Source organism: Empidonax traillii, unplaced genomic scaffold (assembly GCF_003031625.1).
Source record: "Empidonax traillii isolate 1590-97213 ecotype Southwest subspecies unplaced genomic scaffold, ASM303162v1 scaffold26:size2357266, whole genome shotgun sequence".
Classification (NCBI taxonomy): domain Eukaryota; kingdom Metazoa; phylum Chordata; class Aves; order Passeriformes; family Tyrannidae; genus Empidonax; species Empidonax traillii.
In genome coordinates this window covers 1,607,382-1,633,706 of record NW_020955219.1, presented here as the reverse complement: position 1 = coordinate 1,633,706, position 26,325 = coordinate 1,607,382, and the positions used below count along the sequence as shown (strand labels likewise).

At 42.8% G+C, this 26,325-nt stretch overlaps 1 protein-coding gene across 7 annotated transcripts in view; it reads left to right on the top strand.

Moving 5' to 3' along the window:
- Positions 1–26,325, top strand: part of PDZD2 (PDZ domain containing 2) — a 190,427-nt gene that overhangs the window by 50,729 nt on the left and 113,373 nt on the right. For all 7 annotated transcript variants that reach the window (XM_027907056.1, XM_027907049.1, XM_027907017.1 and 4 more), the window contains one exon: positions 14,879–15,708. In XM_027907056.1, the coding sequence (XP_027762857.1) occupies positions 15,230–15,708 (479 nt within the window). In that variant the 5' untranslated portion in view covers positions 14,879–15,229. The remainder of the gene's footprint in view (positions 1–14,878; positions 15,709–26,325) is intronic.

Below are 26,325 nucleotides of genomic sequence, written 5' to 3'. Positions count from 1 at the left end.
TCTCTTTGGCAGCATCTTAGAATCTCACTTGGGATGCTGTGAGGGCTTCGAAGCTGAAAGTGTTTAAGAAAAGGGTTTTCAAATACTAAGAGGTGGGTTGAATTTTCTAGTGCTGAAATGCATGTTGAATACTGGTCTTTGGGAATATTCTGGTGACAATGTGCACATATTTCAGCTCCTGATCCCAAGAATGTTACTAAGCACATGATAAAACAGATGCATTGTAAGTCTGTTGATATGAGCAATATTACATAATTGCTTAAGTGTTTGAAGGATTAGTACTTTAGTTTTTAGTATTTGGATTTTTGCCTATGCTGCATTTGCTTTTTTCTTAAAAAAAAAAAAAAAAAAGAGTGTATTTAATTTATAATATTTGAGTCCAACATTGCAGTAGCACTATATTTAGTTTTATAAAGGCTGTTTGGTTTAAATGAGGCTGATTTTGAAGCTCAAGCTTCATGGTTGAAGCTTAGAGGGAAAAACAGGGGTGTGTGGTTGTTCTGTTTTGTGTCTTTTTCTTTTAGTGGTTATATCCTGTTGAGAATGATTATAATGAGAGCTTATGTGGGAGAGTCGGCTTGTTGCATGTCCTTAAATCTTTGGCATATCTATGAAAGCCTGCCTGGCTTCTTTTAAATATGAATTGCAGTTGGGCACATCTGAACAGCATAATACATGAAAGTGCATATGATGTTTCTCCAAGTCCAGTTTGGGGTTAATATACCAATATTGCATGGGATGGTAAAAATTATTATGTGTGTTTGCTCTGAATGGACTCGCTCTTTGTTCTTCCAGTCCCATAAGAACATTGACTCAGAAACCTGAATATTTAAAATGCCTGAAGGCAAGACTTTGCTCTCCAGCCTTTGCTCCTTGTCATTGCAGAGATGATAATGGCATAAAAGCAAATGATTAGGTAAAGCATATTTATAGACCATAACATTTATTTATATATTTTTAATAGGGGCTCAATTCAGGAGTGAAGTTTTTTACATTGAAGCAACAAAGAGAAACACAAGAACGACCATGACAGCAACTTCTGTGCTTGGAACCTTCTCTCCAGACTGTGTGAAGTTTTAGTGAGATTGTATGTAGTGTGAGAGTGTAAAAAATGAGTCTGCTGACCAATACACAGCAGTAAGAATGAAGTCGATGTCTGCACTGTGTGTATCTGTTGCTGTATCTGGACTCTGCTAAAGCTTGTGTGGAGACTTCCAGGAAGGCAAGCATCTCCTGAAATTACCCTGGAACACAGGCTGGTTGGATGTAGGTCCTACAGTTCTGGCAGAAAATACTTCATAATTGCCAAAAACATGGAAAAACCCCTTTCATTCCAAGTTAAATTTGCTCTATCTCTAGCTGCACTCTCCCCTCCTTTTTCTTAACAGATAATTTTCAATTAGCCAAAAAATACTTTTTTGAGAGGAACTGGACTAAAGACTGCAGTGTCCAGTTATTTCTGGAACCAGAGGACCATCCTGGTCTTGGTTGTGTGAAACCTCAAAAAAATCTGCTGTAAAATTCAGCTGCCTCCAAAAACCCGATCACACACTGCCTGAGGAAAGTCAGAAGCAGCTTGGGAGGCTCCCAAATCCATCCTCTGAAAGGTCTGGCTGCAGAAAGACCAATTGCTGTGGTCAGTATTGGGACCAGTCGTGTTTAGTATCTTTATTAATGATCTGGACGAGGGGATCAGGTGCATTCTCAGTAAGTTTGCAGATGACACCCGGTTGGGTGGGAGTATTGGTCTACTGGAGGGTAGGAAGGTTCTGCAGAGGGATCTGGACAGGCTGGATCGATGGACTGAGGCCAACAGTGTGAAGTTCTGGGTCCTGTCCTTGGGTCACGCCCCCCTGCAGTGTTCCAGGCTGGGGCAGAGTGGCTGGAAAGCTGATCAGTGGAAAAAGACCTGGGGGTTCTGATCAACAGTGGCTGAACGTGAGCCAGGGTGTGTCCAGGTGGCCAAGAAGGCCAATGGAACCTTTTCTGTGTCAGCAATAGTGTGGCCAGCAGAACCAGGGAAGTGACCATCTCCCTGCACCAGGCAGTGGTGAGGCTGCACCTTGAGTCTTGTGTCCAATTCTGGGCCCCTCACAAGAAGGAAATTGAGGTGCTGGAGCAAGTCCAGAGTAAAACAAAGGAGGTGGGGAATGGTCTGGAGAGGAAGTCATATGAGGAAAAGCTGAGGGAGCTGGGATTGTTTACTCTTGAGAAGAGAAGGCTCAGGGGGGATCTTACTACTCTCTATAACCTCTGAAAGGAGGTTGTAGCCAGGTGAGGGGTGGCCTCTTCTCTCAGGTAAGAGGCAACAGGACAAGAGGAAATAGCGTCAAGGTATGCTGGGGGATGTCAGGCTGGTCATCAAGAAGAATTTTTCACTGAAGAGGTGGTTAAGCATTGGAACATGCTGCTCAGGGAGGTGGTAGAGTCATCATCCCTGGAACTGTTCAACAAATAACTGGACATGGCACTCGGTACTCTTGTTTAGTTGACATGGTGGTGTTCGGTCAAAGGTTGGACTCGATGACCTCAGAGGTCTTTTCCAACCTAAATGATTCTGTGATTCTATGATTCTATAAAAGAAATGGATGCTGTGGTCAGCATCAGCAGCATCTTGTCTCTGAGAGGTGACAGCTCATTGCTTCCAGCGAGTTTCTACCAGCAGGGTTAACCTTCAATTTGGGAGAGAAGAATTCAGTCTGGCATGTGTGCTTTGGGAGGCTGCTTGTAGTTCAGCTGGAGGTTAAGAGGACAGAGGCAGCAATGACAGGGTTATGGTTCAGTGGTTTGTGTCCTTCAGAGGTCACAGATGAGACCTTTTTGCCACAAAAACCTCTGCATTGACTTGAGAGCAGGGTAAGGAACTAAACTAAAACTGCAGAGTGCAGAGACTGACTCTCCATCTGTGGAAATCCTGCTGTTGGTTGCAGTTGAAGTGATGTCCTGACTTCAGAGATGCACTCCCTAAGGAGGTGATGGCTAACTGGCTTCATGTGCACTCCTGCCTCTCAGGGCTGTGTGGAGGAGAACTGAGCTCTGCTGATGTGTCCAAGTGCTTCATAAGGCTGGACTGACCCTTCGTGAAGAAAGAGTGAGTTGTAACTGAGCAGTATTGAAGGCAAATGCAGGTATGGCCTCCAGGTAGATACTGGTGGTAGAGATGTAAACTGCTGTCTGAACATCCTTAGGTTTTTCTCCACCCAGCTCACTGAGAGGTGAAAGAGAACACTGGTGGTGATGAGTCAGTGAGCAGTATTACAGGATCTGGCAAAGCTGAGATGGGAAGGATCTTCCTTGAAAGTCCCTTCCTAAGCGCTACTTGGCACAGTTGAATGGGAGTGCTAACAGTAGGCTGGTAATTATTTCCAATGCTCAAGTCAGAGTGGACATGATTAATGGATTTTGGGAATAGTGATATGGAAATATGTTTTTTTAAATCTGCTAATAATAGTAATAATTTTGCTGGCCTTAATTCAGACTTAAGAGAAAACAGAAAACAGCTTTTTAAAAAATTTATTTTATTTTTTGTTTTATTTCATTTGATTTCAACCTTTCCAGTAATACAATGAAATCACATCAGTCCACCTTCTAAGTTTATTCAGTTTCAGGGTTTTAAGCTGTATGTTTTCTTGGTGCTTATCAGAATTTAATTTAAACAATTTGTTAGGGACATTTGTTTGTTTAATATAGAGTCACAGTATTGGAACATCAGATGTTTGTGGTTTGCTTGTAATACTAGATTCATGACTCCTGCAGACAATGCAGTCCAAATTTAACATGTTATTTACATTTTCTTGTTTTATGAATAATTATTGCTGAGGTCTTTCCCACAGGAAGATCTTGAGAAGAGTGGGAGCATTTAAAAATAATTGCAGATCTACAAAGCCTTTTTTTGTCCCTTTTTGTTTTCAGAAAGAACTGGAGTGTGGAGTAATTTTCTATAGGAGTGTTCAAAATGTTACATGAAAACCCATTCCTTCAGGAAGCCTTGCAATCAAGAAATTTGGGGTTGTGGCTACAAAGGTTTAGGTAAATGAGTGCTTATTTCAAGGTCATACAGAAGTTGGTGACATCAGTGAGGACCTTTAAAAATTGGATTATTCCTTGGTGCCTAAACATAAGTTTGAACTCACATGTCTGTAGTTTTGACTAGTTTTCTCTGTGCATATGTGTGTGAGAGAGAGCTGTGCTATTTTCAAACATGGAAAAGGGATGCTTCTTGGAATCTGCATACTTAAAATTAGATTTCCGTTGTGGTTACACAACTGTAAAGTAAATCCAGAAAAGCATTGCTGACTTTAATTATGTTACTCCAGATTTTTGCTCCTATAAATTATACCAGAAACAAATTCTGAATACTCTTAAAATTCACAGTGGTGGTTCCCAGCACCAGCTCTGAATTGTTCAGCAAGTGGAAGAGATCCAAAGGATGATTAGGCTTGGTGGTGTACAGAGGATGCTGAATAATTGCAGAATTGGATGGGCACCATTCTTCAAGAAACTCTTTGAATATAGTTCTTCCATTGTTGAACAAGCTTGCATTAACTCAGTTCCTTAAGTAAGCTTTTTCTACTCTGCTGTTAAATTGAATAATTTTTAAGGGCTTATAGGTAGATACATATTTTTGACTATCTGACACCTATAAAACTTTGCTTTTATACAGTCTGGGACACTGGATAATGTGGGAATTGGGTGATTTTGAGTCTTGACTTAGAAAAGTTGCTTCATTCTGGTTTAAATGAATGCAAAAGGGCAAGGCTATCTTCCTTCAATATTTAAAGTACATTCAGCGTAAGAGAATATAGGAAAGATTTAAAAATTAATTTAGAAATTACAAAGCTTTCCCATTTTCCCACCTGACCTGGACTGGGAGAAGAGGCTGTCTGCTGGAGACGGTTTGTGTAAAAAGGGGGTGAGGACGAAAGAGAATAATTTGATTATACTAAAGGGCTTCTGTATCAGTAACAGAAAGAGTTTTAGATTTGATCCTCTCATTAATAATGGATGACCAGACGGATGCTTCCTCCCCTGCTGTCTCTCCTGAATTCATCTGAATGATGGTGGAAAATACAGCCCAGCCTTTTGAGCCAGGCTGTCTCTCCAGTTTAAAAGCTCACTGTGTCTGTCCCTGAACCTCCCCTTGCAGCACAGCAGTTTTGCTAGGTTGAAAAGTGAACTTGGGAGGTTTCCTTACCAAGCTGAGCAGGTCAAACAACCTAGTTGTTGCTTAGTGCACCTTAGATCTAAAACCACAAAGCCGCATCATCTCGGCCCTGGCTCGGCATTTTATTGCCATCTGCAACACAACTGGCTTTGGCTCTCCCTGCTTTCAGACCAGGGCTGCCTGTATGATTGCTCACCATCCCAACACTGCATCATACTTGCTGTCCCCAGAGGGCACCAGCCTCTCAAACGTAGGCAAGACTGCAGTGATGTGCAATGAGGGAAGGGCTTGTGCTGCCTGACCTGGTGTGGAGGCTGAAGCCTTTGGTCAACACAACGCTTTGGAGTTTTACTGTTACCTGCTGACATACAGCAAATGTTTTTTTTTCAGCTCTCACCCATTCATCTCATTTTAGTGACATCATTAAAACCCCACCATGTTCCTTTCCAGTGGAACTACTTTCTGGGATATCATGATCCTTGATTTCTGGTATAATTTCACACAACACGGTTTGGAAATGTATCTCTTTATATGACCTTGCTTACGTTGTATGGACATAGAAATAAAGAGGAAGGAGGAAGTAGGTGGCTTCAGGGCTCTAGGAGTAATAAGCAGCTTTGACCAAGGGGCGCTGGTTGGTCTTGTGAGAACTGAGGCACCTCTGGAGCACTGCTGCTTACAAGGACACACCCTATGGCCTTGGAGGTAATACTGATGCTAGAAGCCCTTGCAGACTTTCCAATGGTGTCAAAGCCACTGTTCCTGGACTGACAGCAATCTGGTGTTGCAGTTCTTTCACTTAGTGCTCCGATGATCTGGATCAAGGATAGAAGGAATTAGGGGAGCCTTGCTCTCTTCACATCCTTGATTGGGACATGGAGCCCCATGTGGTGACGCTTAAAAAATTTTCCAGTGGTCCTGTGGCTATAGGAAAGCTTCACATGAGGCTGTATGGGATGCATACCTTTTGGTATCTCCATTCCCTCTGTATAAAAATAGGCACAATCCCATTTCCTTAAGGAAGAACTTTACCAATTGTCAGCATTTCGGATACTATGAGAGCAGCTGGAAGTAAATATCTCCTGTAGAGAGTCATTTGGTGGTAAAGTTTTCAAAACAAATACAAGTATATGGCTAGGTTTTTACCTAACAGTTCTGTCCCCTTTTATAGTGTAACATTTCCTGGAAAAATTCTGCATTTCTGCACTTGGCTGTTTGTGTGTCCTCTTGGTGAACTGTTCTTTGTTCTCAGGGCTTGGTTGGCCTGATATTGCAAATGTCTCGGCAGTTCCTAGGTTTGATTTAGGAAGTCTAGATGTTTCCACAGATCTTTTGATCTTTAATATAGTCGACATAAATACTTCAAAATCAAAGCAGTTAAGAAAGCATTCCAGGGAACCTTTCTGCAAGAACTGATATAGAGTTTTTCTGTGCCCAGTTTGCCTGATTAACTGGTTTAAATCAGGTTCTATCTGATCAAATTCAGATACCTCTGTTCTACTTAGCCACACATTTTTCAGGCAATGGAGCAGAAAGTGGACGTGAAAGATGTCATGCATCTAGTCTGAAAATAAAGATCTACAGCAGGTCAGATAACCATTTCCTCCTAAGAGTGCCTATTCCTCTCCTTTGGCCAGAAATGGAGCCCATGGTGACAAGCTCAGGATCCTCATGATGAGGATTCAGCTGATGTTAAGTAACAGAAATCCCAATTTTCATGTCCCTGTATTCCTGTTGGTTACTTGTGTGGAGGTCAAACCTGAGGCTGTGGTTTGACTGTGCGGTAAATCCAGCTTTAGGGCTCCTGTGGCTGGACAAAAAGCACTGAGGCCATGAAATATAAAATGCTGACTGCTATAAAACTCACTGTCAATTCAAATTTGTTCAAAATCTCTCAAAGCCTCCCAGTGTAAGACTTAAATTTTTATTGCCAGGTCAAATATCAGAAGTCTTCCTATGGCTGGCATAAAGCTGACCTGTAAATGTGCACTCTGGCTAATTCAGCAGAAGCATAACTGTGTGCCCAGATCTGATTTGTACCACTGGGTAATCCAGAATAAAGCAGGTTTCCTACTTTCCTGAAGGATTTCAGACCTCAAAACCGTCTTTCAGCACTAGTGTGTCTTTTAATGAAAAACCTCAATCCAGTTCCAAGGTGGTTTTTTTCCCATTGTTACTTTCTTTGCTATTAGTTTCTAATAAGAAAGTAGAATAATACTTCTTATTTCTAATAAGAAGTAGAAGAAATGAAAGCTACACTTGAATAGAAATTAGTAAATGAACGTCTTTTGCTGGTAGTGGATTTATTTCTCTGCTGATGAAATGCCCAGATGACGTTAGGAAAACAAGTACAATGCCTACATCTATATATAAAAAGATTAACTGTATATGTCAAACATAACCTTTAAAGCAGTTATAAAGTGATCTCACTCAGGGGATGAAAAGAATTTTTGGAATAACTGTATGTATGTTTTTCTGGAGGTTTAGGCTAGGCTGAAAATGCCAAAGGCTTTGTCCTGGAGGATTGTATCTTGGCTGTTTGCACAAGTCACCTTTTAAAAATCGGTAATGGGACATTTTAATGACCCTCTATATTTCCTTTTCCCCCTATGAGAAAGTGATTATTGAAGCTCTTTACATCATCCCTTTGAGGACAATATAGGAAGAAAAAGCTCAGCTTGTCAGAAAAAAACAGAATTTTATTGCTTATGCACTGAATATCCAGATATGCTTTTTGACAGTTCCAGCCTAACTTATTTAAAGAAAATATTCTTATTCTTCCTTAAAGGGAAAGCTGTATGAGGAGTGGCTGAGGCCTCTTGGTCTGTTAAGCCTGCAGAAGAGGAGGCTAAGGGGAGATCTCACTGTGGGTACAACTTCCTCGTCAAGGGGAGAAGAAAAGCAGGCAGTGATCTCTTCTCTGGTGACCAGTAATAGAACCCAAGGGAATGGCCTGAAGTTGTGTCAGGACAGGTTTAAGTTGGATATTAGAAAAAGGTTCTTCATCCAGAGGGTGGTTGGGCACTGGAAGAGGCTCCCCAGGGCAGCTGTCACAGCTCCAAGCCTAACAGAGTTCAAGAAGAGTTTGGATGATACTCTCGGGCACATGGTGTGACTCTTGGGGATGGTCCTGTGCAGAGCCAGGAGTTGGACTCAATGATTCTTGTGGATCCCTTCCAACTCAGCATATTCTGTGATTCTGTGATAAACAATCCTTTAAGACAGCTTCTTTGCTTCCTTAAGAAAACCTAAGAGAAGCAGCCTCTCTTTACCTACAACACCTATGTTTCTCTTGGTATTTGAACTAAAAGGCTGGAGATGAAGAAAGTAAGTGTGTTACTTTCTGAGCCATAACTAAAAACTTTCACTGAGGAAGGGAGAAGAAGATAGCCAGTTTATTTACATGGGTGATACTGCAGCCTTTGAGAGCATATCTTACGTGTGTGTGCTGGGTGGAAAAAGTGCAAGGTAAAAGCTGATTTTTCTGGTTGTAAATATTCCAGGGATGAAGGTAAGAAGAGCTGATAAACACCAAGAAGAGCAGAGAGCTGTAGAAGCTACATGTCTGTGGGTATAAAATGATTTTAGGAATACATTTTAGCTGGAATACAGACCATTTCCAAGTATGCAGTGTGCTGGGACAGCTTTCCAGCAGAATAACAGAGATGTGAATCTTCCTTACTTATAGTTAAAATTTGATGGGTTTTATTGAGCAGGGGGTGAAAAAGTTGCCGTGGTATCTGGGGTCCGGCTCTGATGGTGCCCAGCAGGATCTTTGTGGCTGGTAGCAGCTGCTCTGCTCACTGGGTGGTGGCACATCTTTGGATGGAGGCAGGCACCTGGGCTGGGCAGGCTGCAGCCGAGCCAAGTGGCTTTTTGTTTTGTGGTTGGACAGAAAGGAGTGGTACTTGGCTGTTGGCACTGACGGGTGAGAGGGGACCAACTTTTTTTTAAAGGTTTTTGCATCAGCTTCTTTTTGATGTTCTGAGAGGGTCTGGCCCAAAAGCTTCACTTCATGCAAAGGATGGTGCCTCTCTTGTGCTGTGAGTTGGCCCTGGGTACAATCCAGAGGCTCCTGCAGGGGAGTAAGCCTGAGGCCTTAAACCAATACTCAGCATGGTAAGTGTCTTTCTAAAGTGAGATCCCATGAAGGGTGATCCCCTTTGAGGGTCCTCCTCAAACCGAGTGGTAATGCTGTCTCTGCATCATCATGACCCCGCTATTTGAACAGGACTAATAGTTTCTATATTGCACTCAGTATATTAATTGAGATTTCTCACCCAGTATCTTCCCAAATGAGATGTTCTGTACCTGTAAACATTCTATCCACAAAATCTTAGTTCACTTACTTTATCCTTGAAACACAAAAATCTCAGTGGACCACACTGACTGAGATATAGGTAATCTGGCAGATTTAATCACCAGAGTGTGTGAATCAGCAGTCTCAGAAGGATGCAGAGCAACCAGGACAAAATCTCTTTGGAGGAAAACTGTCCCCAGGAACAGGGACTCCTGTTTCCAGGACAAAGGACTTTGGGCCTACTTGGCTGCTCATTCCCAGTTCTGGCTTGGTTTACTCTGGGCAATTCTAGGCAATACCAGGGTGGGCATAAAGCTAGAGTACTTTGTACATAGGTCTTGTACTTGATGCAAGGCAGTGGGGTGGTTTGGCAGGTCTGTCACCTATAGAAAGTAAGCAACGTGGTGATGACTCCGTTAAAATTTTCCCACATGTGTCTTGAGTCTATTTTGGTGGAAATCAAGAGTAAAAATAAATTTGTTCTTAAGAGTTTTCCATTTTTATCAGGCAGATCTATTTTTTCCCTTGACGAACAGTTTGCCACCTTTCTATTTTCTGCTTCTGTTGCCACTGGACACCTGAGCTGCTCTTCTCAGCAGTGCAGAGGTGTTCAGCTCAGCACTGCACTGTCTGTTTCATCTGGGAGGAGTATTTCCTATTTATGCTTGTCTGGAGTCATTTTTCCAAAGCCAGAAGGTTTTGTTTGAGAAAATCAAATCCCTTGAAAGTACTGTATAATTATCTACATGATTAATTTAAGTGTCTGCCATGGCTCTGCAGTGAGCTCGGGGGCGTAGACAGGCAACCCGCGGCGTATCAACGCCTGCAGTTTTTCCTGTGGGGAGCAGGAATGGGGTTTTGAAGGCTGCCCGCCCCTGGCAGTGTGGAGGGGGCCGTCATCCGCTATCTCCAGAGGGATGTGTGTGCATGGAGCGGAAGAGCCCTGTAGCAATGTTGCTAAATGAATGATGGATGAGTTTTGCATGGAATGCAGATGCCTTTGAACGCTCCAAACAGCCAACTGCAGGATTGAAGCTGAAGTCAACATCAGATTGTGCCCTTGGCCAATGCGGAGGAGATTTGGAAACTCTGGAGTTAAAGCTTTCCGCTGCTTTCAAGGAGCCCCAAGTTCTCCAGGCTGGAGGCTGGGGCAGTGCTTTTGGTCTGGGGATAGTTTGAAAAGGACAGCCTGTAACATGTCCACCCAATGCCAAAATTGGTAACCAACTGAGGGCAAAAACTCCTTAAATTATTAGGTCAAAAAGGACCTCAAAGGATGATCTGGTCTGATCTTCTCTGGTGCTGAAATCGTTTTGAACCCTGTGTGGTTACTGAGGACTATACTGGTGTTTGCTGTTGAAGCAATGATAAGGGTGTCATTGTCATAACTTACTGGATGTTACCCATTAAATAACCATTGTGCTCCTGCTAAGATGACGTTGAAGGAAAAAAGTAAGAGGGATTGAAATGGAGAGATCTACTCTCTCCCACAGCCAAGAGAGATTGGCTCTAGTCATTGCTCATAGCAGATATTTGTCCAACCCCCTGCAGCTACCATGAGCAATGGAGACTCCAGCCACTCTAGACAGTGTTCTGCAGTGCTTTGATATTCTTTATCCTTATGTTACCTAACCACTAACCTAAACCTACCCTGATATGGTTTGCACCCATTACTTGACCATGGGCAAGGGGAACAGATTGTATTTCTTCTCCTGGTCACTGTAGGGCATTTTAAAGTACATTAAAGTACCCTTAACCTGTGCTTTCATCCCCCACCTGCAGTACCTTCTCTGTTTTGGACTAGCAGGCCCTAATTTCTTAAATATTTCCTAATAGGTCACACTTTCAAGACTGGCAGTCATGTCAGAGCTCTTCTCCAACTGGACAGTTTTGCTGCTGAGAACTTCCTAGCCCTGCGTTAAGCTGTAGAGACAGTTCACATGCCTCACAGGCTTTGTCCCTGTTGACACATCCTTGGACAATGACCCTTTTATTTCCCCATCAGCAAGACTTTATTGATGGGAATGATTCCCTAGAAACTCTGGAAGTGTTCAAGGCCAGGGTGGATGTGACTCTGAGCAACCTGGTCTAGTGAAAGGTTTCCCTGCCCATGGCAATGCGGTTGGAACCGCATTCCCTTCAACCCAAGCCATTCTGTGATTCTGTAGTTCTGTGAAACTCAACATCTTTTCCCAGAGATTTGCCACCTAAGACAACCTATCTAAGTATGGTTTTCCTTTTGTAGTACTCTGCTTTTGTCCTTGCTGAACTTTATCCTAATTTTTAGAGAATGTTTTTCTGATTTTTCCCAAGATATTTTAGATGCTAATTCTGTTCTCTGGTGTGTCTGCAGACACTCCCAGCTTCGTGTAATCTGCAGATTTAATACGTGTACTCTCTTTCCTTGTCCAGGTCACTAATGAATGTGCTGAGCAGAACTAGATCCAGCAGAGCTTCACTCACAGTGTCCTTCTGTTTTCACAGAATGTCATTAATAACTACTCCCTGGGTATGGATTTATGGTAGTCTCATTTAATCATGTTTCCTTAGTTTATTTATGAGAAAGTTGTTTGAGACAGTGACAAAAGCTATAATAAAGCCCAGATAAATGACATCCAACAACTTCTCCATTGTGAAATTAATTTGATTTTATATTACTTTTTTCTTGTCTCTCCTGTATCTGCCACTTCTTATATTTTTATTCTCTTCCACATACATGCAGACTGTTTCTTTGTTTGACTTAGAGTTTTTAAGATGATTGAAGCTAGACTGAGTGATGTAGCATTCTTCTGCTGCTTCTCTTTCCACCCTTAAAGACAGACATTGCACTTGCATTGTCCTTCCTTCTGGCACCTCACCTGCCTGAGTTCTCACAGGTGACCAGCAGGGAGGTATCTGAGGTGGTTTCAACTGATTTTGCAGGGAATTTAAGAGGTGGTTTGTCCCACTCTGCTGGACAGAAAATACTTGACTTGGACAGAGGACTGATCTCACCCTGAACAGGCAGAGAAGAGGATAGTATACCTCTGTACTGATATTGTGTAGCATTGTGTACTAATCCCCTGTGCATAGTTGTCAGTTTTAACAAGGACTAAAGCAAACCAGTGTTGCCTTTTTCAGTGTCATTTCTCAATAACTTTCTCTCTGACAACACTTTTCCAGACTGTCTTCGTGGTATTAATATGCATATAAAGGGTAACATTTTTTCTATTTTCACCTTCTGCAAGTTTCATTTCATTTTTATGCCCTGATGTTTCTATTATTTTTGCCTATGTGTTTGCACTATTTTTTTAAACTCCTGCTCAGTAACCTTTTAGAGTTCTTTCTTCTTGTCTTTGAGGAAAATGAAAAGCTTGTGATGCTGCCAAGTCTTCTGATCCTTCTGCATTGAGATGCTATTGTGCCTGTGCCTTTTAAGCACAAAATATTGTTTCTTTGAGAAACTACAGCTCACCTTGATTTCTTTTTCCTTTAAACTCTTCTGCATGAATTCTTACCTAGCAGGGTTTTTTAATGTACTGAAGCCAGTAATTTCTGTTTTGCTGTCCCCAGTCTCTTGATTTTACAGACATTCTTACATGAGTTTCTTTCCACCTTCTTGCCCCCAACAGATTCCTTTCTGGAGGCTCTTCCCTCCTGATAACTCGATCTATCTGTTATGTGAGAATGTTGTTCTGAAGGCACCAGGACTCTCTGTCTCATACTGCTCTCCTTTCCTAGAGTGTATCTCATGCTTGTACTCTCCCACTGCCATTGAGTCAGTTGTATCAGGTTCTTCATTTAGGGTTTGTTGTGCCCTCCCCTGTGTTTGTTTTGTTTTGTGTTTTTTTTTTTTTTTTTCGTTTTTATTATTAACCAGATAATTTAGCAGTTCTTCCTCCCTCTGTGTTCTGGACCTCGAAGCAAGTATATAGATCATCCTCGGTCTGTCAAGAGTGCCTCTACATTTTCTTTTTTGGTCCATATACAACCCATGCATCTTTAGATCAGTATTCCAAATCGAGGTCTTACTACAGCAAGTTCCAGTTATGTCAGTTAAATCATCACTTTTGTCTTAAATTAAATCTGAGATCTTAAATAGGACCTAAGTTCTGTGTTAAAAAATATATTCACCAGTGTTGCATTAAATATCTAAGATGCTCAGAGGATTTAAGCCTATTTCATGGTCAATCTGTGTCTTTATTATCACCTCCTCTTTTTAGATGTGTGCTAACTCAGAAGTCCCTCTCACTAGGCAGTGGGCCATTTCCTCCATTCCCAAGGTGATGCCCATCCCTTTAGAGCTGTTGGTGTAGCATCACCCTTCTGGTGAAGATGCTGGTGTCCTCCTAGGAGCAGCACATGGTGGCCCTGATCTGTTGTCCCTCCCTGAGCTTGACTGGGGGCACTCCTGTCCGTCTAAGTAGTGCTATGCAGCCAGCGACATGGCAGAAATTTAGATACACTTTCTGGGCAGCGGCATTTTGCAAAAGTCTCCCTTTATACTATGCTCTTGGGGTTACAAGCTCCTTCTACAGCTTTTCTGCCAAAGTGAGCCTTGCATACACATCTGCAAGAGCAGGCCTGCAGGCTTCAAGCTCAAAGCTGTTGCTTTCTCCTGCCTTCCTGGTGCACAGCTCACTGAGCAGCATCCACTGCTAGAAAATAAATCCCTGAAAGAATCCAGTCAACCCTGACTCGCATCAGGGTTTTTTCTTGTTTCATAGATCCTAATGATCCTGGAAAAAAACCTCTTTCTCACCTTCTTGCTTGCTAACCCCCAGCTCTTGCTGCTTCCCAGCTGATTGTGTGCCTCGCTCTCCAAGCTGCAGGAAATTGGGGAATTCACCTGCCCAACTCTTGTCCCAGGAGACTGGGTAGTCACCTCCCTTAGGTAGGTAGATTCAGTCTGCTGTAAGCCACTGGTGCCAGTAAGAGGAGGGAGCCCACTGGTGTCCTAACCCTTCATATGTGCTGCTGCCCATCCCTCGTGTGGCTTGGTGGGTAGCTAAGTCAGAGAAATGACCAGTTTAAGACTATCCCAGACCAAAACCACTGGCACGGAGGAGGCAGAGCTGCCTCCAAGCAGTGGCATAAGCCAGGTTCAGTCACTGGTGAGACTGTAGTGTCACGCTTTGCCCTTTCAGCGGACCTTGGAATGGGTTTGGCTGGAGTGTCTCCTCTGCTTCACTAAGAGCTCTGGAGTTGCGGCAGGAGCATCCGCTCGGCACTCCAATTCCCGTTTTACCGGGAAGGTCAGGAGCTAATGGTGACCTTTTATTCCCTTGCTGAGGAGAGCAGCTGGTGCCCTCAAGTGGCAAATCGCAGAAGGAGAGCGGTCCGGCCCTGCGAACCGGCGTTGGGGTGCTGGGCGGGGGCTGTTGAACGCCTGCAGTGGTTTTGGCAGCTCTAACTGTGCTGTTTTCCCCTTGCAGGACAAGACGGTGTGGTGATCGTGGCAGGAAGGACACTTTGTTCACAGCGGAGTGGTGACCCCGATAGCAGGCATACCTGGACAGCCAGAGACGCTCCCCATTACTTCATCCACTAACAGCCAGTCTGTAGGGCTGGCTGTGCTGTGTCCACCAAACATCCTGCCTTGACTGTGCTTTTGGTCAGTCAGAACCAAAAAAGAAGAAAAATCTCCCTGAGATTAGATGGAGTTTGCTCTGGATCTTCAGCCCCACTCCAGCATGTCCCCAGGGGCTGCGGGGGGCCACGGCAGACGACCAGGGAGCCGACTGGGGCCGGGGCTGATGCCGTGAGGGGGATGCACAGGGACAGCGATGCCTATCACACAGGACAACGCCGGGGTCTTCCTCCCCCTCCTGTGCCAGTGGCTGCAGAACAGCCATCGGGAGGGGGCCGAGGGAGCCGAGCAGCAGCTCTGCCGCTCGGCCGTCCAGAAGCTGAGTGAGTATATCCAGCTCAACTTCTCTGTGGATGAGAGCACACTGCAGCCAGGGAGCTGTGGGACTCCGGATACAGAGATCTGCACCATGTATCTGGCCCAGGAGATGCGAAAAAACGAGGTTCTAGGTTTGAGCTTTGGCAACATCCCTGCTCTGGGGGACTACGGGGAGAAGCGCCGGGTAGGAAAGAAGAGGAAGGGGCATAAGGGGCCTGTGCTTGACGTTGGGTGCATCTGGGTGACGGACTTGAAGAAAAACAGCCCGGCTGGGAAGTGCGGCAGAGTGCGCCTGAAAGATGAGATCCTCTCTCTGAACGGCCAGCTGATGGTCGGCGTGGATGTCACCGGAGCAAGGTAAGGGGGGAAAAGCAGCCACCAGCAGCTGTCTCCTGTGGCACATGCTGCAAGTCACAGCTGGTACTGATGAAAGTCCAGGAGCAGATGTTTTGGCCTCTGCTTTTCCAGCCCCCAAGAGAGCTCTGGGTTCATTCTTCAGGTCTGCAGAAAATAAGTAACGAGAGCAAATTGATAATTAGCCCACATGTGCTACTCACACTTCCACTGCAAAGTTTTCAGAGGTCATGGTGTCAAAAAATAGTATGTCATAAGGATCAGAGGGGCTCCACTAAAACAGGAATCTTCCTGGGTTCATGTAAAACTGTTTCCTTAAGTAAAAATGAACACAGATGCAGCAGCACTGGAAGATATTTTTACAGGTGCTTTTTATTTTTGTTGAAACATTTGAGTTGAAGGAAGCTTTTTTGACAGCTAAATGTTGCCTGAGACTTTTTCAAAGCAAGACATTTTTGTGTTTTCCACATTGGAACAACTTAATAAATTCCCTTTGATTTTAATGCATTTGCTCTCTTCTGCTGTTTCCTGTCCTAGAAAACTTGAAACCTTTAAGACTTCAAATCAGACGTGAAGGTTTTTGCAATGATATAGATTATTCTTGTGGTGTTTTTTTAATTCAGCTACTCTATGCTGTAAATTTGTTATTGTCCCCGTCTTGCTCTTTGTGGGCTGGCAGACTTTCTCACATTTCCCTTTGCAAAGGCAAAAACCTTTCTCTGCTAAAGATGAGGATGCAAATGGTCATTCACACCTGAGGCTGCAATGTACCTGAGGGCATGAAATCCTCCCTCTCTTGCCAAAGCAGGTTTATCTTGGGGGTGGACAGTTTTGGAAACCCAGTGCTAGTGAAGTGCTCCCAACAGGCAGTGAATGTGGCAGGAGTTTGGGGTAACCATCACTCCCAGTTCTGCCATGTGGCTGAATAAAAATGGTGAGTCCTCAATCTGTGGGCACTGGGCAGCTCAACCCATCTGAGGTTTTATAGGTGTGAAAACTACCCTCTGTAATTCCTAACCTGTCATTCAATGAATGTATAAATATTGGTACGGTGGCAGTATCAGTCATTGGGCACCCCCAAATTCTAGAGGGTTTGTGGTTGAAAGCAGTCACTTTGCTGTTTCCTCTTTGCCAAATGTCACTGTTCCTAAATCCAAGGAATCCAATACAGCACATAAGAAAAGCACAGTACATGGAGAAGCTGGCTGTGGGTATCATTCATCTGTCTCTCCTTGCTAGGAAGGCTGAATCTGACTTCTTTAAAGACAAGTTATTTAAATTCCACCTGATTTCCATGTAAACAGCAGTAACAGGTTGATTATTGCTCAACTTATTTATTTTTTTTCCTTTCTTTTGATTTAGAGAAACATTATGTGGTAATAAAATCATCAAAGCTCTTTGCTTAACAGGGTATTATTACATTAGAGAGGAATAATGTAGGTGGTGTCATTTTTGGTGATGTTAGTGATTTAGGGAAAATTATTGCTCTCTTCAGAGTTAGAAAATTGTATGTGTCTATCAAACACAATTGCAGGGAAATGAGCTGTATTGGAGTATGGAATAAAGGTTAGTCAAAACTCTGCCTATTTATTTATCTTCTGTCTATACAACTGTATCTCTGAAACACATGGGTTATGTTCCCCCAGACAACAACTTCCTATGTATTATTTTGGAATTACTCTCCTCTTTTTGGCTCTTACTCATTTACTGGAGGGAGGCCCTTAGTATTTCTGCAGATGACAGATGAATCCTTCATTTCTTGAGCGTAACTGAATGGGGCTTCATTGAGCAAGTCCTGGGAGAATTGCAAAAGAATTATTTTGTCATGAATATCATTCAGCTTGAAATATTTGATTATGAATGTCATCAAGCATAGCTGCAGTGCTTGGACACAGCTACCATATACATCTAATCTTAAAAGTCAGTGCTAAATACATTTCCAAATTCAAACTATTTTCGAAGAAAGCAGAGTAAGATACATTACCAGAGTTGACAGTGTGGTAGAAACATGAGATACTATTATAGTTTTGTCACTGAGAAAACCCAACCACTGCTTCAAAATAGCATGTTTCTCATTGCCAAAAATGACCAAACACTGCCATGTGTAGGAATACAGTCAGAGAACAGGAGGACTTCTTTTTAACCCACAAACTGGAGTCACTTCCAAAAAGTGAACTGAGAAATGTTTTGACAGCCGTACCTTTGCATAGGGTTTCTTAGTCGCTCCTCTTCAGCCAGTGTCCTGGGGGAGTTGCTAGGACTCCTCCTCAGCACAAGATATGGCATGCCAAATGTCAGGGAAACCAGTTTATTTTCAAAGATGCTGAGAAAGTCCTTCAGGAATCAGGTCTGCAACGGAGAGGTAGTTTGAAGTGCCACTGATGAAGGTGAAGCTTTTACTTTACCTGAAGTTGATGTTTTTCAGCAGAGCCAAGGTCTTTTCTGAATGCTTGCTGCTACTGCACATCACATGTACATGCTCCAGGATAGCTGAAACTATGAAGGTGATGTTCTGTTCCTCCTAACAGCTCAGTGGTATTAGTAGTTGTGTGGTATGTGGACATTCTAAACACAGATACTGCCTCTCTGTATGTGCTCACAGCTGATTACAGAACATATTTCAGAATGTCTAACAAAATCACAGGTGTCAAAATGTACATAGCACTTTGTGTCACTTTGTGACTGCTTGCTTTGGCAGTCAGTAACAGTCCTGGTTCTGCTGGATGAAATCTTGAGGTTCTTTATCAGAAGAGTTCTTGCTGGTGCTGGAAACACAACATGCTGTCCCTGGCTGTAACTGGAGACAAATTCTGCTCTGAACAGCTGTCTTCAGGAGGGTTATCTTCTTCTTTGTCCCCTTGGAAGCCCTGCACACAAGGAGCAGATCTGTGCCTGCAGAGGAGTACAGCTGCTGTGACAATGGGAGCAGAGTACAGGGATCTTTGCTCTGTCTGAGAAGAGCTGCTCAAAAATCTGACAGTGCGGTTGGAAAACTTGTTTCACAAAAGCACTCCTTTCAAGGCACTTTTTTAATGAGATCTCCCTTCCTCAGAAGTTTGAATGGAAGGATTTTTTAAAATAGACCGCTTTGCTCCAGCAATAGAAGTATTTTCTTGCTGGGGAGAACATTCTTCCCCTCCAGATGTTGTCACAATTTGATGTTCAAGTGCAGTGCCACAGTTTTGCGCTTTCCGTGGGGCGCTGCTTCCTGCCATGCTGTGGTGAAACACTGTCGCTGCCTCAGGAGGCTGGATGTCCTCGCCATGGTTACTTTGCTCCTGCGCTGGCAGCCGTGCTTGTCTCTGGAGCATCTGCAAGATTTTGTTGCACCCTGTTGTTCAGCAGTGTGTTCAAAATGCTTCCATGTGCCCTGAATGGGGATAACATATATGGGAACAAGGATAAGCGCATCAGCTGGGGCCCTCAGGTCAAGTTTTGGGTAACAAATCCATTTTTTTAGTAGGGTCAGTTCTTAAGGTGTGTTATGGTGGAAGGGGAGGATTTCAGGTTTCTGTGCCTCTGATGGCATTGTTTTTCTCTTGAAGTTTTTTTTTTTTTTCCTGCTTGGCAGTGCAATCTCCTTTATACGTAATTTTTATTATGGAAAAATCACCCCGAGAAAACTATCTGTGGTCATCGCAGAAAGCTTTGTCTCACTGCACCTCACCTCCCAGGCATGTCAGGTTGCATGGTTTGATTGCTCTGTTTTACTGTTACCTTACCTTCTCCCTAAATTTAGCAAATGTGCTACCAACACAAAGTCCTGCTCAATATAAGCAGCTGCCTCGCCTGGTGCTAGTAGGGCCTTGGTTATGTTCATAAGAAAATATTTTTGTTTTATTAGGAAAACAAATGGAAATTTATCTTGTCCCTTTGCCCTTGGCCAAGGGGCAAACATTTCTGTGGGAGCTCCTTGTTAAAATATTGACTACATAGAGAAAAACAAATACAGTGGTCCTGGAGACTGTAGCCTCCAAATACAAGCTCAGGGAATAGATTTCTCATAACTGACCTAAAAAATATCCCCAACCTGTTGTGGTATTGAATTAATTTCTTTTTTTATATCATATTACCATCTTCATGCTGCTAAGTGATGGATCAGGGCACACAGGCTGAGACCTGGGGCTTGTTATCACAGGCAAGGATGAGAAGCCTATGCTGACATGCCCTCCAAGCTGCCTGGTGTGTAAGTCCTGAGGATAGAAAACAAGCAGCACGCAGGGATTTTGGTAGAGGGTTTTCTCCTCCAGTTGATCTGCTGTGAGCTGGGATACAGCGAATGTGTGCTCAACCTGTGCAAAATGAGAGAAAGCCTGTGGATGTCTAACATTTCACCGGCACAGCCTAAGTCTTGCTGTGCTCCTGAAGTCTGGCTGCTGTATTTTACACTGATAATTGATATAAATCCCCCTCCTTTATTTTGGATATAAATTCCTCTGCCTTTCCCCCTCTCTCCCCCTTAAAGTATTGCAGGACTAAGAAACTAAGAAGTTGTTTTTCTTCCCTTTTTTTATGTCTCCCAGAAAGGTATGAGCAGACTTAGCCACACGTGTTGAGAAATAAATTGCTCTGAAGAAATGAGCTTTATTCCAAATCCTCTCTTAAGAGCCAAAGTCTTAAGCAGAAGGTCACTAATCCCCAGACTCAGCAGAGATCATTTAGCTTGTTTGTCCTCTTTGCTTTGCTAATCTGAGCGTGTGTTCACTCGGTTTCCCCTCCTCACCCTCCAGTTTGTGCCGTTCATCTCCATCTCTCCATGCCAAGCTCCACATCTGCAGAAGCAAAACTCATTCCCTTGTAGCCATAGTCATTTGCAGGTTTCCACCACTACAGCTGCCTCTTCAACACTTCCCAAACCCCTCCTCCTCCTCAAATCTGCATCCCATTTATCTTCTTGCTTAGTCCAGTTTTATCTAAAACCTACAAAAAATGATGGAAAGACTTCTGCTGATTTAAACAGCTCATGTCCCGTATGTGTTTGTGCGTTTGTGCCAAAATTTTGGGAACAATATGCTCATCATTGCCTTGTACACACTACTGCCACTGAACAGCAGAGCTGTCCTCTCTTGGTAGGAAGCGTGATCCCCAGGAGCATACATGTACAAGTAGGCAACATCCCCAGGGTCATCTGCTGAAACTGCTTCCAGCCCTGTCTCTGCACGCTTGCTTTTCAGAGGGATTGCATCAGGCTCGAAAAGACTTGGACAGAGAGGTTGGTGGTGTTGCCTTAGGAGATGTAAAAGATCCAGAGGTTATAAGAGGGTTGTCCTGCACTATTTTTGTGCGTGTGCTTTGGTTCTGTTTTACTGAGTTGTGAACGCTCTGATTAGAAGGCTGTACCTTGCTGCTGAATGTGCAGCTGTGCATCTACATTTAATTTGCTGCTCTGACCACGTTGTAATTACAAGAGAACAAGCCCAGTGTTTGGGAGGGAGGTCTGCCCTCCCCACTCATCCGCTGTGGGAACAATCCTGTTTTGGTGAATCGGCCTTGTGACTTGTCATTTACCCTCATACCAAAGTGCCAGCAAGATCCCTTTTCCATCCTGAGTGGGCTTTTCAGCCTCACACACAGCAAGCATCCCATGATCTCAGGTCATCTGGAAGCACAGTCAGGATGCAGCAGAACATAGCTAATTGGCAAACTGCTGGAATGTGCAAAAGAGAATCACTTTTTTCTACTGCCCAGCCAATGAACAGGTGAGGCCTCCAGCTACAGCAGCAGTTATTTTCACCACCTCTCCAACACTGCATTTGGTAGCACAGAACAGTGTTTTAGCCATCAATAATTAAAAATACAGATGTTCAAAAACACAAGCAAGGAACATTCCATGCCCCTTATTCTTACTCCTTCTATAATGCTTGTGCTCTTACACACCAATTTGCAATGTGCAGTCATTCACAGCATCTCTTCTAATCTGTAAATGTGAATTTCTATTCATATTCTGGGAGTCCAAAGTTTTGCACAAAGAAAAGCTCTGGGCTAAAGCCTGATTTCCATGAGATAGAAGCTCTGAGCTGCTGCAAGAGGAGGAGGCAAATGGAGCCAGGTTACTGAGAGGCTGTAATTTCCAGCCTGTACTGACTGATGTGCTGTGAGTTCCAGAAAGGCACAGCTTCTCCAGTTGTTATTAAAATGTTTTTGTTTGTTTGTTTGTTTGTTTTTTTCTCATAGGATTGGGCTAAGCAAGCAGCATTCCCCTTCTCAGATGGGTTTTGGGGCTGCTCAAGCAGCAAGCTGCAAGCAGGCCATGATCATGATCTTGCCACCTCATGTACCTTTGGGTGTGATGGTTGCTGTCCTGGACATGTACTAGAACTTAGCTGTGACCCTCCAAAGCTAAAAGCATTAACAGTGATGGCAGCTTAAAACCCAATTATCCCCTGTCACTGGGAATCAGGCCTGGATTGGGAAGGACAGGAGCAGGGAGGGTTGAAAGATGATGAACAGAAGACAGTTCCACAGGCAGAAGCTCAACATCAGCCTCAGAGAGGTGATTTGTCAGCATGAACCTGCCATCTACGGACATAAGTGAGAGGATAAATATAAGAAATGTAGATGAGATCAGCGAAGAGGCAGGTGTGTAACTACAGAGACAGCAGCTGCAGTGGATGGCTTTGGGGATGAGTTTTTCTTTAACATGGAGAACTCACTGCTTATTTTAGGTGATGTATCACATGGTCCTTGAAACTTATTTTTCTGTCTCCTTTTTATCAGATGTGGGCTAAGAGGAGAAGGGTGTATGTATCAATTGCAGACTCTGCAGCATCACTCACTGTACTTGCTGCTTTCTCTGGGTAAAGTTTATGATGCTCAGCAAGAGCAATTGAGCCTCAAATGGGAAACACTTTTAACAGACCAGTACCAGTGAAAAGATAAGCTGGCAGGCATTGCCACAAAGTTTGGGGCTGTTCAAGAGGACTTGCACCTACCAAAGCAGGACAAGAGTAGGGCAAATGCGATTATTACCATCAAACTTCACTCTAGAGCATCCAAGTTTCAGGAAGGCCAGCCACACTGAAGCCTTTTTAACAAGACTGTGAGAAACTAGAGGTGGAAATGGATTCAGGCCTTTTCAAAATAAAACCGAATTGTTGGAATGTGACTAAAGGAGATTATTGTTTCTGCTGATGCCCAAGACTCTTTTCTATTGTTTAAAAAGGCGGCAAGGTCTGTTTTTTCCCCTTCCCCATAGGAAGTATTATAGATAACCAGATGATCTCCTAAAAAAACCACCAACAACTGCAAAACAAATAATTGATTAATAGAGCAATAACTTTGACTAGTGTTTCCTAGTCCATTACTTGATCACTGGAATGGGTTCAGGCTGGCAGAGTAACTATTTGATGAAACAAAAGTCAGTGAAGTCCTTCTCATTGTACACTTCGATCAGTGTCTCTTTGTGCTGCGATAACTGAAGAATTACTAAGTGCTTCACAATTTTTCATACCCTGGGTTATTTTTATTCTGGTAGTGAAGAGAAAAACACAGACATGTGGTAACCAGTAAACTTCACATTACCATCTATCTGAATACAGAGCCCAGATGAGGAAAATAGGATAGAGGTTGGGGAGTTCCTTCTTGAAAACTCATGGATGACAAATGGACCCAAACCAGTGCATGCTGTTCTCACTGAAAACGATTTCCAACAAACATTAATTGTTCTGCTGAAAACAACATTTCACGTTTTCATCTGTAGTAGAGTTGTACTAAAACAGATTTTTCTCAGTTTCCTCTAGAGGGCATTGTCATATAAATATTTTAAGCAATTTTTGAGTTCTGTCAAACAGGAATTTAGCCTGTCTTATCTAAGAATTTGTAAGACATCAGTGAAAAGTGTTTCTTTACATAAATTTAGAATGTGAATATACATAATATAGTCTGTTTCTTGGGCTTGTTCAGAGCAGAACCTAATCCCTTTAAGGGGCACAGAAATGCATTTTGGGCAGATTTGCCTGTGTCAGAATGCAGAGAGGGAACTGCTGCTGAAGACCTGACTCCCTTCTCTACCTGTGCAACGTCAAGGACTTCCAGTGGCTACTCTTTATGTAACAATTGTAAAAAAGATTATAGTCCAGTCCTCTAAGAATGAAGTTACCAGTTGTTATAGTTTATGTTGGTAGCTTCAGAGCAGAGGATAACTCTAAATACCGGTGTAAGTGGTTCATCGGACCTAGGAAACAGAAGGTATGTGTTACTATTTATTTCCCTAAAAAATTATGTATTTCTAAGTTCGTTAACCATATTGCTTGTTTGATGGCTGTTAGTAACAATGCAATTTTCAAATTAGTTATCCACATAAACAGCTGCTAAAATTAGTATGGATCAAAGGTGGCCACTCTGGACCTTGATGTAACTTATGGGATATTTTCAGTCACTGTAGTATAGAAATGGCAAATACAGACAAAGGCTGTTCTGCTTTCCTTAAAGCTCAGATGTGCAATTTGAAACATTTCCATGAGCATAAACTTCTTTGTTTTTTGCGTGTTTCATTACTGTCCTCCCTTCTCCCAGGCTGATGTTACTAAAAGGGAAATTTGCTCTTGACATCCCAACATGAAAATGGCTTTAGGAAAATCCTTTTAGAATTTAGTCTCCTTTCCCCTCCTGACGGTCACTAGTTCTTTGGAGAATCATTATAATGGCCTTATTGGATTAACTTGCAAATCTTATACATTTACTAAATTTGTGGGCTATAATTCTTTGTAAAATACTTTTTCCAAAGAAGTAGTGGGCAATCTGCAGTTGCCAGGGTCTCTAAATGAATAAACCTGTTTGTTTTTCCCCAAACAGGAAAAGCAATTAATTCAAGTAAAACACTTATTCCCAAAAGTGCTCTATTTGAAAACAATGGCCTGTGAATAAAAAAGGCAATAGTTGCATTGGCTTCAAAGCCAGTAGGCATTAGGTAGCAAAGCAAGATTTGCCCTCTCCTTTTAAGTAACAGCAGCTCTAAGAAAAATCTGAGGACACAGCTTTTTTGCAGCTTTTACAAGCTTAAATAGGTGATAATTGCTTTTTAATTACTGCTGCTGGCCAGGAAGGACTTTTTCCTAAACTATGTCTTAATAGAAATATGATAAGCAGTTGGTAAATTTTAAATTCCTGAGAAAAATTTTTAGAGACACTAGTGGAAACTAATTATTCATAGCTTCATTTCTCATGCTGTATCAGGAGCTTCGTGCTTGAACCATTTATTCATCACCACCTTGGTTTAGGGCTTGTGTTTAGATCTCACTGATTCTAAATTAGCTGACAGCTTAATGCTTAATCACAGGGGGATTATTCTTTGCCTTTGGCTGGAAGGAGCTATGTTTGGGGCTGTAGGTGTGTGGGGAGGTTGATTCAGCCTGAGCTGGGATCTCTGCACGTGGGTAGCCCAGGGGATGTCACACTTGCCTGGCTGCAGGTCCTGAAGGAACCACCAAGGTTCACAATTTTGTCTCCTCCTGCTCTCTCTCTCCCCTCCTTGCTGCTGAGTGGTCTGCAGTGCAGCTTTCTTGCTGCTATGCCCAAGTCCTCTGACAATTCCATAACACTACAGGCTTCGGTGGAATTGCGTCCCACTTCCCTCCAATTTGCCTTCCAAATTTCCTCCTGCCATTCCGTATCTGTTCCAGCACAACACAAAATAGTCTCCTCTCTGATCTGTTTTTCAGTTGTGGCCTGCATTTGGAAAGTAAGCAGTATATACAGCAGAGCAGAAAATTATTTAGTAATCTAGCCAGTTTCATCAGGATGAACTGTGTGGTTAAAATAAATCGGATTTCAAGAATTCACCAGTTATGCTGTGGAGAAAGAAATAATAGTTTTAAAAAGTGTATAGATGCCAAATGGATTAGAAGTTAATGGCTGGTGTGTAGAATTCAAAATCAACAAGGATTTACCACAGGGCTGTGCTTTAAATATATAAATGGACTTTCAATAGTGGATGAGAAAGGCAGAGTCTCAATGCTTTATTAGAAGAATTTTGTGACTCAAATGGTTTCTCTGATGAGAGATTCAAATTACAAACTGTGGAAATGAATTTAAGGGGCATCATCATTAAAAAAAGAAGTCATTCAAGTTAGTAAAGAAGTAAACTTCTGTCTTGAGAGAGGTAGATTTCAGAGCTTCAGAACAAAAGAGGTAAACCAGAGGGTAGAAAAAATTTAGGATGGAAGAAGGACTTACAAATTCATTAATTCTGGCTTGCTGAAAAATAATCTGAAATGTTTTGTCTAATATGTAATTAAATTAGATATCATTATCTGTTAAAACCGTTCAGCCTGCTCTAATAACCAAGGAAACCACACCTGAGTCCAGGTGTTAGCTCCTACATTCCCCAAGGCATTCGTGGCCTTGGGGATATTCTCTCATTTAATGATAGTATCAATAATAGTATTAAAGAAGAATATGAGAAGGCGAATTCTCCCTTTTTATGTAATCTTCAACATGCACAGCAGCACACCTGGGACCCACTGCCCATGTCCTACATCAGAGGAGTCATGCGTGACTTTGTGAAGCCAAGGCAAGATCTCTAGATTAAAAAATGTCAGACATCTAAGTCATAAGCTGGTGTAAGAATCTAGTATGAGCCCAATGCAAAGAACTAGTTTAAATTCCATGTAAAGTTTTGAC